At 44.2% G+C, this 14,970-nt stretch overlaps 1 protein-coding gene across 1 annotated transcript in view; it reads left to right on the top strand.

Moving 5' to 3' along the window:
- Window positions 1-1,669: 1,669 nt before the first annotated feature.
- The window catches only part of IGFBP7 (insulin like growth factor binding protein 7), a 77,776-nt gene continuing 64,475 nt past the window's right edge, over window positions 1,670-14,970 (top strand). Inside the window, exon 1 of the mRNA XM_086405609.1 lies at window positions 1,670-2,178. Coding sequence (XP_086261735.1) covers window positions 1,704-2,178 — 475 coding nt within the window. The 5' untranslated portion in view covers window positions 1,670-1,703. The remainder of the gene's footprint in view (window positions 2,179-14,970) is intronic.

Consider the following 14,970-nt stretch of genomic DNA (forward strand, 5'->3'; position numbering starts at 1 on the left):
GAGCCAACTTGATAATCAATACATTTATTGGCTGTCTTCCCTCCTGCTCACCTCCTCCTGCCTCTGCCCCCTCCCCTCAGCTGATGCATCCTGACCTCAGGTAAACGACTTGCACAGGAATCTTTGTCTCAGGTTCTGGAGACCTGAAAACTACAATAGTCACAGCGGGTCATGAAGTCAATTTAGTAGACCTTGACCAGGGAATTCATAAAATTGAAATAGAACAGGCAGTATCAGAGTGCCCTGTCTGCATTTGGTTCAATTTGGGACAGTAGACTGGGTCGTGTAAACTCTATAACTGGGGGACAAACGTAAGAACACTTATGAAAAATCTGCTCTAAAGACTTTTCATTGTTTTATAAACAATTTTCTTGTCAACATAGACCTTTAAAAGAAAAAAAAATGCTTTTTTTAGAAATATGTTAGAAAAATAGCACTTTTCTAGAATATGCTAAGGAGAAGCCAGAAAATAAGAGCTAAGTTTTCCCGATAGGAGGGCCCTTGATATTTTATTCTCTGAATTTTGTGACGAATTTTCAAAAAAATATATATATATATATACAATAATTATCCAAGGAAGCCTCTGGTGAGAGTGACATCTAGAGACTGCTGGTGGTATGGTGACCCGCACACTGAGTTAGCAATCCTAACCCTTGGATTTATGCTAAGAAAAAAGAATTCAAAGAATTCAAATGCAGTATGTAGAAGGACACACACGGCAGTGCTTACGTTTCATAAACATGGAAACAACTTAAAAGTCTGCTTAATAAGAGGGATTCATGGAGCCCTTTCTCTCAGAAAAAAGCTTTGAAGTTTAATTTCCAGAGTACTTTTCAGGAAGACTGAGGGGGGAGTTGTCAGTCGTTTATATAAAAATAAAAACCTCAACAGAATGACTGGTGAAAATTGGGGCGCTCTAGCGGCCTCAGTGGCCGCACCCCGCCCCCCCCCCACGCCCTCAAGTTGTGCTCAGGCCTCCAGAGGGGTTTGGTGGCAGTCCAGCACCACATATTATAAATTGAGGACACAACCAGCTCTCGCATGGGTTCCACTACTCACACATAAAACTTGACATGAGAAAGCACAGGGGGAGCAGGAAGTTATGAGGTTCCAGAAAGAGAAGCGGTTGGCAACAATTTGTCCTTTAAGCTCGGCACCCAAGACCACACCGGGCTTGTGGCCAACCGGGACACAAAATCTCCAAGTGGGGTTTGGAAAACGCATTGTTCTTAAAAGAGCTTCGCAAACTGCAGAACGATCACTACTCAGGTCTCCCAGACCCACAAGAATATAATGGATTACACAGGAGACCATCTCAAAGTTGTTATGAAGAAGTATAAATATTCGGACTACGAGAGCCGAGGAACAAGGCTGTGAGGGAGCTGTTTTCACTAAGGGCGATTCCCCAAGGATGGGGTGCACGCAGCCCTGGGGAGCAGGGGGCCGAGCAGGACCCGGCGGGGCGCGCTCGGAGCTAAAACCCAAAGCCAAGGGGCGTGAGACCGAGCATCCCCGGGCCCGCGACGTCCCGCCCGGCCCCGCCAGCAGGGGCGCGCCCGAGCCCCGCGGTTCCGGGCGGGGCGGCGCGGGCCAGGCGGCCCCGCTCTCGCCGCCCCGGGGTGTGGTTCCCGCGGCCGGGTTTAAAGCGCTGGCCTGCGGGGTCCGGCTCACTCGCGCTCCAGCTGCCGCCACCGCGCCCCGCCATGGAGCGGCCGCCGCTGCCCGCCCTGCTCCTCGGCGCCGCCGGGCTGCTGCTCCTGCTCCTGCCCCTCTCCTCTTCCTCCTCTTCGGACGCCTGCGGCCCCTGCGAGCCGGCCGCCTGCCCGCCCCTGCCCCCGCGGGGCTGCCAGCTGGGCGAGACCCGCGACGCGTGCGGCTGCTGCCCGGTGTGCGCCCGCGGCGAGGGCGAGCCGTGCGGGGGCGGCGGCGCCGGCAGGGGGCACTGCGCGCCGGGCATGGAGTGCGTGAAGAGCCGCAAGAGGCGGAAGGGTAAAGCCGGGGCAGCAGCAGGCGGCCCGGTTGTGAGCGGCGTGTGTGTGTGCAAGAGCCGCTACCCCGTGTGCGGCAGCGACGGTGTCACCTACTCCAGCGGCTGCCAGCTGCGCGCCGCCAGCCTCAGGGCCGAGAGCCGCGGGGAGAAGGCCATCACCCAGGTCAGCAAGGGCACCTGCGAGCAAGGTGGGCACCTGCGCTTTCCCCTTGGATCCCGCCCCGCCCCGCTGAGAGAGCCGGGCGCCCCCTCGCGGCGCAGAGCCGGCAGGGCGTCTGCCGCCTGCGCGCCCGGCTGATTCCCGCGGCTCCTCCCGTGGGCATCCCAGGAGACAGGAGCTGGGGGAGTTGGCGGTCGTGGGATGCCGGGAGGGAGTGATGGGCGACGCCTCCTCTTCTTCTTTTTTTTTTTTTTCGTGTGTGTGTGTGTGATTTTATTTTGAGAGTTCGGTGCGTGCGCCAAGAAAGTGAGGACTCGTGGAGCGAACGAATATATAGAAAAGATTTCCCGATACCATAGACTCTCCCGTCCCCAAAGCCCACCCAGCTCATACTAACAACTGGCAAATCGATTCACAAAAGCTGCCCCCACTCTTTGCGGAACCCAGAAATACATTTTCGCCTCTTTCTTTCTTGGCTTGAGTGTCTAGATAGAGATGAAGGCAAGAGATAGGGAAAAGGAGTTTGACAATGAAATACAGAATAAGGACTTTCAGAGAGAAGTTGTCTCGTGTTTGATGGACTAGATTGTAAGAATTTTAAAAATTAGATTTCATGATTTCTTAATGTCAAGGGAAATAATTCACTTACTGGACTTTACAGATTCTCAAACAGTAATTTAAACTACCTAGTTATTTGTGGGGAGAAAAAAAATACCTCTTTAAAGATGTCGTATATATTATGAACCTTATAACCATTTTGTTTTTCTTTCTTATTCCTTCTTTTCTTTCTTTCTTCTTCTTCTTCTTTTTTTTTTTTTAATAATTTGTCCCCAGGATGCACTTTTCAGCAGGAATGCCTTTGAGGTTATGTTTGGTCGTTTATTTTATTCCAGACAAGTCCAAGCTTGCCGTAAACGAAAGGGGAAAATAAAGAGAGTCTGGACTTGCAAAATAAAAGGAGGGGGCTTTTAATTCTCAAGTCTGAAATAACATTTTCCATAGAAAGCAGTTTCAGGGGAAAGTTAGAAATCCAACTTTGGCAGCCCCATTCCTGGTCCCAGCCAAGGCAGAGAAAGGGAGAGAGGAGGCTGTTCTCCTGAAATGACAGAAGCAGTTGGTCCTTTAACACAGCTCAGACTTTCTCCAAGCTCCCAACCAGTTATTTTGTTAGAGTTTTTCCCAGAAGTCCAAATGGCAAATAGGTCATATGTCACTGATTGAAAGCTTTAAATAGTGTAACCAACTTGCTGTTAACTATTTATATTATCATCACCTTAAACTTAGAAAAACCACAATGCAAAGTAATCCACATGCTCTTCCAACAGAAGCAGTCATTTGTTCCTTTGGATCTAACTTATCAGTCATACCATGAAAAGAGAAATGTGCATAGTTGAAGAATTCATTCCAAATATTGACATTTTTCTTACACATTCCAAGGGGAATTTTTCCCCACAGTCTCCAAATCAGTGGAATTTGCCTTATCAGAGCAGAAGGTTAGCTTGGAGATTATTTGAGTATTATGGTCACTTCTAGCCTGTAGCTAGTTTTATTCATCTTCCCTCGTTGCTATTTACATCTCTAAACACTCACACAGTGCAATTATAAAACATTGAGACTGATAGTCATGTAGAAGTAGTCATGTAACCTCATTATCATGTAAACCGAGATCCTCAGCATCTCTCCAATGTCATGAGGTTACAGACCTAGTTTTCCTTTATGTTTGGGAAAATGTTAAGAGAAATAGCTTCTGAAACTGGAAACTTTGTCATAAATTAGTTTTTTTCCCCCAATCTAAATTTAGAGTTAAGGAGTCTAGTGCCTGAGACCATTTTATAGAAAAAAGCCAGGGAGAGCAGAAAAGAATGTGAGGTCCACCAGAGTACGTTTCCACAGCAGAGATGAATGGGACTAAAGCCAGATCTAATTTATTTCTCCTGATTCCTGAATGTGTTTTGACACATCACAGAAGCAAACCCATCAGAGTGCCTTTAACCTCTGTGTCATTTAGTACTGGGACTTTGCAAAGAATAGAAATGCATTTTCTAGGTTCTTCCAGTCTAGAAAGGGTTCTTCTTCTACCCTCAGAAGAAACTCAAGTTATGCATCCTCAAGTATTGAGATGGAGAGGCCATCACTGTTTGTCTCACTTAACCTGCATTTACTGAGACCATGTGGCAGGTGTCGGCACTCTTGCTAGATGCTGTACAGTTGAAGATGAACAAAAGAAGTCTGGTCTTGCTGATTAACAAAGTATCCATATGAGTTACAAACCTGTCACCCAGAGCACTTTCCCTGGAGCCCAGGAGAACCCCAATCTAAAAGGTAGTGACCTAGTAATCTCACCTAAGACTGTCATCATGAATTTAGTGCCATTAGATCTTATTGAGGTCCCTGAAGTCATGAGTAACTAGAAGAGATTTGAAAATTCAGTTTAATTAAAAGTTAATAGAGGGACTTCCCTAGTGGTCCAGTGGCTAAGACTCTGTGCTCCCAATGCAGAGGGCCTGGGTTCGATCCCTGGTCAGGGAACTAGATCCCAGTTCAGTTCAGTTCAGTAGTGTCCGACTCTTTGCAACCCCATGGACTGCAGCACACCAGGCCTCCCTGTCCATCACCAACTCCCAGAGTTTACCCAAACCCATGTCCATTGAGTCGGTGATGCCACCCAACCATCTCATCCTCTGTCATCCCCTTCTCTTCCTGCCCTCAATCTTTCCCAGCATCAGGGTCTTTTCAGATGAGTCAGCTCTTCACATCAGGTGGCCGAAGTATTGGAGTTTCAGCTTCAACATCAGTCCTATGAATGAACACCCAGGACTGATCTCCTTTAGGATGGACTGGTTGCTGCAAATAAAAGTCCACATGGCACAACCAAGACTTGGTACAGCCAAACAAATAAAAATAAATTTTTTAAAAAGTTAATAGAAATGCCAAGATATGTAATAAAATCTCACAGGGAAGAACACCATGCCTCTTTATTCTGGGTCTTGGTTACTCCTTTTGTGCATAATCCTTTATATCTGAGTTACTTTGCAATCCCTTGGTCCTTGTGTCTCATTCCCTCTTCTCCCTCAGAATTAATTTTTTATTTGTAGAATCAGAATTCATTCTTAAAAGACTCTTTCTTGCTAGTACCTTTGTTGTTTGCTATTATTCCGTTGTTAAGTCACGTTTCCGACTCTTTGTGACCCCATGGACTTCAGCACACTAGACTCCACTGTCCTCCACCATCTCCTGGAGTTTGCTCAAATTCATGTCCCTTGAGTCAGTGATGCCATCCAACCAGCTCATTCCCTGCTGCCTCCTTTTCCTTTTGCCTTCAATCTTTTCCAGCATCAGGTCTTTTTCCCATGAGTCAGCTCTTCAAATCAGATGACCAAAGTACTGGAACTTCAGCTTCAGCATCAGTCCTTCCAATGAATATTCAGGGTTGATTTCCTTTAGGATTGACTGATTTGGTCTCTTTTCTAAGAGACTCTCAGGAGTCTTCAGCACTACAATTTGGAAGCATCAATTCTTTGGCACTCAGCCTTCTTTATGGTCCACCTCTCACATCTGTACATGACTACTGGAAAAATCATAGTTTTGACTATACAGACCTTTGTTGACAAAGTGATGTCTCTGCTTTTATATACACTCTCTACGTTTGTCATAGCTTTCCTTCCAAGGAGTAAGTGTCTTTTAGTTTCATGACTGGCAGTCACCATCTGCAGTGATTTTGGAGCCCTAGAAAATAAAATCTGTCACTGCTTCCTCTTTTTCCCCATCTATTTGCCATGAAGTGATAGGATCGAATGCCATGATGTTATGCCATGAATTTTATGAATGTTGAGTTTCAAGCCACCTTTTTACTCTCATCTTTCAACCTCATCAAGAGGCTATTTGGTTCCTCTTCACTTTATGCCATCAGGGTAGTATCATCTACATAACTGAGGTTGTTGATATTTCTCCCGGCAATCTTGATTGCAGTTTGTGATTCATCCAGCCCAGCCCTTCACATGATGGATTTTGCATATAGGCTTCCCTGGTGGCGGTAAAGAATCTGCCTGCAATGCAGGAGAACCAGGTTTGATTCCTGGGTTGGGAAGATCCCCTGGAGAAGGGAATGGCAACCCACTCCAGTATTCTTGGCTGAAAATTCCATAGACAGAGAAACCTGGTGGGCTACAGATCACAGGATCGCAAAGAGTTGGACATAACTGAGCGACTCCAAATAAATAAGTAATACTTTGCATATAAGTTAAATAAGCAGGGTGACAATATACAGCCTTGTCATACTCCTTTCCCAATTTTGAAATTGTTCCATTGTTCCATGTCCAGTTCTAATTCTGTTACTTTTTGACCTGCATAGAGGTTTCTCAGGGGCCAGGTAAGGTGGTCTGGTACACCCATCTCCAAGAATTTTCCAGTTTGTTGAGATCCACACAGTCAAAGACTTTAGCATAATCAATGAAGCAGAAGTAGATGTTCTTCCCTTGCTTTCTCCATGATCCAACAAGTGTTGGCAATTTGGTCTATGGTTCTTCTGCTTTTTCTAAACCCAGCTTGTACATCTGGAATTTCTCAGTTCACGTACTGCTGAAACCTAGCTTGAAGGATTTTGAGCACAACTTTGCTAGCAGGTGAAATAAGCAAATGGCTCAGACAGTAAAGAATCTGCATGCAATGTAGGAGACTACTGTTCGATCCCTTGGTCAAGAAGATCCCCTGGAGAAGGGAATGGCTTCCCACTCCAATATTCTTGCCTAGAGAATTCCATGGACAGAGGAGCCCTGGCAGACTACAGTCCATGTGGTCACAGAGTCAGACTATACTGAGTGACTAGCACTTTCACTTGAACATTCTTTGGCATTGCCCTTCTTTGGGATTGGAATGAAAACTGACCTTTATAGTCCTGTGGCCATTGCTGAGTTTTCTCAATTTGCTGACATATTGAGTGCAGCACATTAACAGCATCATCTTGAAGGATTTTGAATAGCTCAGCTAGTACCTCTAGGACCAAGTTAAAACTACCTAGCACTTCACAATAACTCTCTTATTTTGATTTTGGCCTCTTCTCTCCAACCACCTTTATGGTCCAGCCACAGTAATTGTTTGCTCTTAGCTGTTGTTCACAGTCACACCTTCACTTATCTTTCCACTCTTGGAACTCTTAGCCTTCAAGGATCAGCTGGTATCATTGTCTTTATGAAACCCCTTGTCTCTCCCCTCCCCTCCTTACCCCTCATAATTATGTTCTTGTCCTTCTTCAGCTCTGTGTAGGCTTCCAGGCATCTTTTTTATTTTTTAATGTTCTGAGTCTGTCTATATACTCTGTGGGAGGTGGAGGATGTTACTTTACTTTTTACTGGGGTAACATTGGCTTATAACATTAGATACATTTCAAGTATACAACATTATATTTCTACTTCTATATACCCAGCAGGGTGCTCACCGCCAAAACTTTTGTTTCCATCTGTCTCCATACAGTTGACCCCCTTTACTCATTTTGCTGTCTACCCCACCCCACCCACACTGGTCATCACTGCTCTGTTCTCTATAGCTACCTGTTTGTTTTTGTTTGGCTTGGTTTGTTCATTTATTTTGGGTCTTGGGTTGTTTTTTTTTTTTTAATTACACATAGAAGTGAAATCATACAGTATTTGTCTTTTTCCTTCTGACTTACTTCACTTAGCACTGTACCCTCAAGATCCATTCCATGTTGTCACCAATGATAAGATTTAATCTTTTTTATGGCTGAGTAATATTCCATTGTGTGTGTATATATATATGTGTGTGTGTGTGTGTGTGTACCACATCTTTATCCATTCATGTGTCTCTGGGCACTTAACACTGTTTCCCTATCTTGGCTATTGTACCTTTGTAAATAATTCTATGATAAACTTAAGGTGCGTATATCTTTTCAGACTTTGTTGTTCAGTTGCTAAGTTGTATCTGACTCTTTGCGGTTCCATGGACTGCAGTATTCCAGGCTCCTCTGTTCTCTGCTATCCCCCAGAATTTGCTCAAATTCATGTCCGTTGAGTTGGTGATGCTATCTAACCATCTCCTCTATCTTTTCAAATTAGTGTTTTTGTATTCTTGGGGTAAGTAGCCAGAAGTGGGATAACTGTATCATATGGTAGTTCTATTATTAATTTTTTGAGGAATATCCATATGGTTTTCCATAGTTTCTGCACCAATTTACATTCCCACCAACAGTGTACAAAGGTTCCCTTTTCTGCACATCCTCACCAACACTTGTTATTTCTTGCCTTTTTGGTAACAGCCATTCTGACAGGCAAGAGGTGGTACTTGATTGTGGTTATGATGTGCATTTCCCTAACAATTAGTGATGCTGAACATCTTTTCATGTGCCTATTGGCCCTCTGCATGTCTTCTTGGGGAAAATACCTATTCAGCTCCTCTGCTTTCTAGCTAGTATTTATTGCACATGTACTGTGTGTATGTGAGCACAAGGCATTCTAGCAGAATAGTTAAGATGCTGAGCTCCAGAACCAGACTCCCAGGTGTAAATCTTAACTCTGCCACTTACTTAGCTTTGAGCATGATCCTTGACCTCTTTGGGCCTTGGTTCCTCACCTGTAATATAAGAATTACAATCATACCTATCTCATAGAACTGTTGTGAAGATTCAGTAAGATGATCCATAGAAAGCACTCAATGAATATCCATTGTTTTCATTTTTCAACTTGAAAACAAGCTCTATGAGGGAAGGGGAATTTCACTCCCTGTTCTCTCCTCAAGGGCCTAAATCAGTCCCTGGCATTAGTAAATGCTTTGAATATATGTTGAATGAATGAATATATGAATTTTTAGGTGCTCTTTCTAGTCTCAGGGTAAGCAGCCTTGAATAAGATAGACAAGATCCCTCTCTCATGGCATCTATCATAAACTTTAAACACAAACAAGTAAACAGGTAGTTTCACATAGTATGTACTGTGAAGAATGTACACAAGGGAAATAGCATAGAAACTAGGGGTGGATGAGCAGCTTTAAGTGGGGGTGGGCCAAGCCATGCTGAGGGCCCTTGTGAGGATTTCAGCAATGGAGCAGAGCTCCTGGGAGAAGAAGGAGCTCTTCTAGTTAGTATAGCACCTTCCACTGCCTGAAAAGGGCTCTTTGAATGTGTCTTCCCCACTAGACTGGGAGCATCTTAAAAGAGGGACTCCATCTTGACAACTCCCCCTCCCCAACAACCACAAGTTGGTTCTCTATGTTACTGAGTCTATTTCTGTTTCATAGATAAGTTTGCACCATATTATAGATTTCACATATAAGTGATATCATATGTCTTTTCTCTCTCTCATTTAATACATAAGATAATCTCTAGTTGCATCCATGTTGCTGCAAATGGCATTATTCCGTTCTTTTTTATGGCTTAGTAGTATTCAGTTGTATACATGTACCACGTCTTCTTTTGAGGCTTCCTAGGTATCTCGGTCTCCAGTACTCTTGCCTGGAAAATCGCTGAGTCGGACATGACTGAGCGACTTCACTTTCACTTTTCACTTTCATGCATTGAAGAAGGAAATGACAACCCACTCCAGTGTTCTTGCCTGGAGAATCCTAGGGACAGAGGAGCCTGGTGCGCTGCTGTCTATGGGGTCGCACAGAGTCAGACATGACTGAAGCGACTTAGCAGCAGCAGCAGCAGCAGCAGCAGCAGCAGCAGGTAGCTCAGTGGTAAAGAATCCACCTGCCAACACAGGAGAAACTGGTTCGATCGCTGGATTGGGAAGATCCCCTGGAGGAGGAAATGGCAACCCACTCTAGTATTCTTGCCTGGGAAATCCCATGAACTGAGGAGCCCAGCGGGCTGCAGTCCATGGAGTAACAAAGAGTCAGACATGACTGAGTGACTGAGCATGGACCATATATCCTTTATCCTTCCATATGTCAATGGACTCTTAGGTTTCTTCATGTTTTGGCTATTGTAAATAGTGCAGCAATGAATATTGAGGTGCATATATCTATTGAATTATGATTTTCTCTAGATGTTTGCCCAAGAGTGGGATTCCTAGATCATATGGTAGCTCTATTTTTCATTTTTTAAGAAATTTTCATACTGTTTTCCATGGTGTCTCTAACAGTTTATATTCCACTAACAGTGTAAGAGGGTTCCCTTTTCTCCACATACTCTCCATCATGTATTGTCTGTAGACTTTTTGATGATGACCATTCTGACTGGTGTGAGGTAGTACCTCACTGTCATTTTGATTTACGTTTCTCTAATAGCATTGTCGAGCATCATGTGCCTATTGGCCGTCTGTATGTATTCTTTGGAAAAATGTCTGTTTAGGTCTTCTGTTCATTTTTTGATTGAGTCCTTTTTTTGTTGTTGTTAAGTTGTATGAGCTGTGTGTATATTTTGGAAATTGAACTCTTGTTAGTTGCAACACTTGCAAATATTTTCTCCCATTCCATATGTTGCTTTAAGATTCTTTTAGAGGAAAGTAATCCAAAGAACAAGTTACTGTTTCTTCATGGTTTAGGAATTAGTTATTAAATGGAAGGTGCCTGACCTACTGTTCTGCAATTCTTCAGGAGACAAATTAACAGGCTTGGAATTAAATAGCCACGAGGCACTTTTCGATTACACACAAGTAAGAACTTGCAGTAAAAGCTGTTGAATCCTGTAATGTGCTCTGGTGGGAGTCAGGAGAATTCTGTTTCAAAGATTCTTTTTTATGAAACCAAGAGATAACCTAAGGGAGGAGGGGAAGTGTCTGGGAGATGATGTTATAAGGTTATGAAAGGTCTTTTAAGACGTTTTACATTCTAGACGTATGAGATGGAGTGACTGAGCTGAGAAGACATTTATTTAATGCCCTTAAATACGCTCTCCCATCTTTCTCTAGAGCTTGCCCTCTGGGTTTGTCATAGATTTGCCTTCTAGAAGAAACTGCCTTATAAGGCTCTCTTTTGTGTAGTTTAGTGACAGAACTCCCTTGAATAGAATCCAAGGCCAGCCAGCCTTCCCTCGTTCTGAATTCCTCCCCCAGTGGATAAGATTATGGTGCTTCCTTTACTTTAAGCTGCTTCACAAATGATCTCACCTCGTCTGTGTTTTTAACTGTAAGACAGATAACATTTTGTTTTTAGCCAACTGTTTGGGGGGAAAAAAAAAAGAACCTTGAAATATTATCAAAAGAACTTTTACGCCAGGGAGCATATGAGTGTAACCTTTTTTTGTAATTTAGATCCAGGAGTAGCACTGTTAAAAAGCTTTGAGATGAAGAAGACTTTGGAAGAAGATTTAGGAATATGTAAATGAATGAGCCTGGTTATGTTAGGAAATTTTAAAGTTTTCCCAGTGAGTCCTTTACTCTTTATGAGTGGCATAGGAGAATGGGAAGGACTATAGAAACACCCAAGGGAAACTTTGCCAAGCCTGATCTGTGTGGCTCTTTCAGCCTGATTTAAGACCACCACCCCACCAGTATCCCATCGCCTCCATGAAGCCTCTGAGACAAAGTGAGGAGGTCAGGAAAAAGAAAAAAGGTTGATTGCCGGGGGGGGGGCGGGGATGTTTATTTATGACTTAAAATTAATGTGTAAAATAGTTGAATTTCGTTTTGTCCCAAGTTAGATTAATGGCAAATGATCTGATGCCTTTGAAAACACTAACTTGGGCTCCCCTGGTGGGCTAGTGGTTGGGAATCCACCTGCCAATGCAGGGGACACAGTTTCAATCCCTGGTCCGGATGCCCAAATCCCACATGCCATGGACAACTTAGCCTGTGTGCCACAACTACTGAAGCCCGCACACCTAGAGCCTGTGCTCTGCAACAAGAGAAGTCACCGCAATGAGAAGTCCTTGCGTTGCAACAAAGAGTAGCCGCCACTCACTGCAACTCAAGAAAGCACGCAGACAGCAGCAAAGACCCAGGGCAGCCAAAAATAACTTATTAAATAAAGGAACTCAGAGGAAATGGACATGGATTCCCAAGGCTCGAGAAATTTCTTCTTATTCTAAATAGTGCTTTTAAAATATTTAACTTGTTGAGTTTGATTTAACCATCCTGCAAAGGAAAGCAGGGTGAGGTTAATCAGAAATAGCTGAAGCCTAGCAAGAACCCTGCCCTCTCAGTGCCTCCACCAAGCCATGGGTTACAGAGAGAGGAGTCATGCATGAAATTGCCTGGGTCTGAAAGCAGGTCCAGGTTGCAAAGTCTGAAAGGTAAGAAAGGTTCAGACCAGGTAAAACAGACCTAGTAACCCAGGGTTGACAAAGCCCCATTCAGATGCTATGAAGTTACTTACAGAAGAGTGTTGGCAAGGCAAGGAGAGCTGACATGTTCAGAGTAGAGTTTACCACTATGAAAAAGCAACCCCCTCAAAAACCTCAGAATAACATTATATGTATATAAATTAAGACATAAATTATATATACTTAAATTAGTATATATAAATTAAGATATATTATTATATATAAATTGCATAAATGAAGGCACAGTGTATTCTCCCTACTTCACAGAATTATCACAAAGGTCAGATTATAGAATGGACATGAAATCATTCTGTAATACTGTGCAGCACCAAAAAATGTAAGGAACCATTATTGACTACTCTGTAAACTCCTTTGGGCCAAAACTCTACAGAGTGCCTTGTAGGGTGTGATAATGATAACTGGTGTTTGTGTAATGCTTTACTGAGGGTTTCCGTGGATGTTTCCTCGGAAACCACACAATAGCCTTGGAAGGTAAGGGGAGCTATTATCCCAGCTTCCAAATAAGGGAACTGAAGGTCAGCTGTCACACAGCCAGTAACTAGCAGTTCTAGGACATAAATCTAGGTATTCTTCTGCAGCTGAAACACTTCTGAAAAAGTGTTGCTGCTGCTGCTAAGTCGCTTCAGTCGTGTCCAACTCTGTGCGACCCCATAGACGGCAGCCCACCAGGCTCCCCCATCCCTGGGATTCTCCAGGCAAGAACATTGGAGTGGGTTGCCATTGCCTTCTCTGAAGGCAGGAGTTTGATTCACAAAAGTCAAACTCCTGGGTGTGAAAAAGTGTTAGGAAGACCTTAATGAATTTATCTTACTTCTCTTTTCCTTTTGATGAGTTAACAAAAGAGATATAAGATACATTCCTGTCTAAACTGCTCTGAAAGAGCTTTTTCAATAGCATAAAAGAAATTCTGTATGATAACAGAATTGATGTCATGGTTCAACTGGCTTTTTGTGGTAGTGTGGTGCAACTTGTAATAAATATGTTACATTCAGCGAAAGATGATATGCCTTCTATGAATGGATGTTTCCAAGGGGACTCTGTACAGGTCCCTGAGTGCCCAGTCTAGAGTTGGCCCTTCGAGGGTCAGATTGCAAATCTAAGAGCAAGCCTCTTTAGTTGCAACCAGGAGGCTCTTTCTTAACCACTGGACTACCAGGGAGATTCCTCAACCAAGAGGCTCTTAAAGGTCCAGTATGCTAGAGGCAGCTGGCATGAAGATTCTCCCAAGCAGGACCTCTAGGAAGATACCGTTTGTGTGTGGTGTTTGGTCATTGGCCAGGCCTTTCTGGTAACTCTGAGTAGGGTATAGGAGAAGATCCCCAAGAAGACTGCCCACACACTCAAGTGTGGACTTTCATCTGAGGTTTCAGCCCTGAGTGCTGACTGAGGCCTGCCCCTCCAGCACAGAACCATCAATATTCCTGGCTGGGATAATAATATTTACTCCACATCTGAGCAGTAGTTCATCATACATAGGTCCGTATACTCTCTTTAGGGAATTTGCATTTTTAGGGACTGGAGTGTATTTTTTGTCAGTCAAGTGACAACTTGCCAAAGAAGAAAAATCCATGTAGGAGTTTGAGGATTCAATTAAGTCTAATCCATTGTGACTTCCTGACAAAGAAAAAAAAAGAGAGCACTCTAATAGTCTTAACAGGCATAAACGCAGCTGACTCCAATCACTCTGTTCTTTCATGTTGTTTTTCTTGAGGAGGGGATGACTCCAGCTTTTTGGGAATCTTGTCTTTTTCCCTGAGTGAGAGAAGCTCAAAGACATCTCATTTACATCCGGGCAGATTAGCAGGCCGGCGGTCAAGTGGCTGAATTGAGAAAGCTTCAGATCTAACATCTGTTCAGCAATTTTTTGGCCTGACCCCAAGCATGGGAGAAAAATTTTTATCAAGAAGTAGATCTCCTGGCACCTTCAGAAGGTTTTGAAAGAGACCACACAGAAATGAGGCTTTAGGAATCTGTCGGAACAGACCAAGCCTGAAGGATGCAAAGCCTGCTTCTTCTCCGTGGGAGCTTTCAGAACTTCCTGTTCAGGGAACAGAAATCCAAGAGTGAATTTCAATAGCAGCTGTAGCAATTACACTGCAGCCCTGGCTTCCAAAGAACCCCCCTCAGGAAGCCGTGGAGCCTGTGATCCTGAATGAAGGGCTTGGGTGGCAGCGCAGCCCTGAGTGAGAGGAGTCGGAGCGAGGGACCCTTGCAGTGAGGCCGCTTATTAGAGATGCTCAGCCCAGCTGGAGAGGCCAGGCCAGGGCAGAGATCAGGATGCTGCCTGAGTTTTGACAGGTCAGGACTGTGGAGCCGAAGGCCCCTCTCTGCTCAGGTGTGTCTCAGATCAGAGCTGCAGAGCAGAAGGCAGAAGGTGATCCAGCTTAGCTCTTGCTGTACCACTAAGCCTGTGGTTCATGAAAAGATAACTATCAGGGCCGGGGCAGGCCTGTTCAGGACCCAGCCGTGATGTGGGCAAGTTAGCAGCCCCCTCCTGCAGTCCTGCCCCATCTGAGGCTTCTTTCCTTTCACCTGCTCTGCCTGGCCTGTCGTTACAGACTGCTCTTTTTTCCTGTTTGATGGAGT

This window comes from Bos grunniens, chromosome 6 (genome assembly GCF_055505025.1).
Source record: "Bos grunniens cultivar Pamir isolate PY7600 chromosome 6, Bosgru_T2T1.0, whole genome shotgun sequence".
Classification (NCBI taxonomy): Eukaryota; Metazoa; Chordata; class Mammalia; order Artiodactyla; family Bovidae; genus Bos; species Bos grunniens.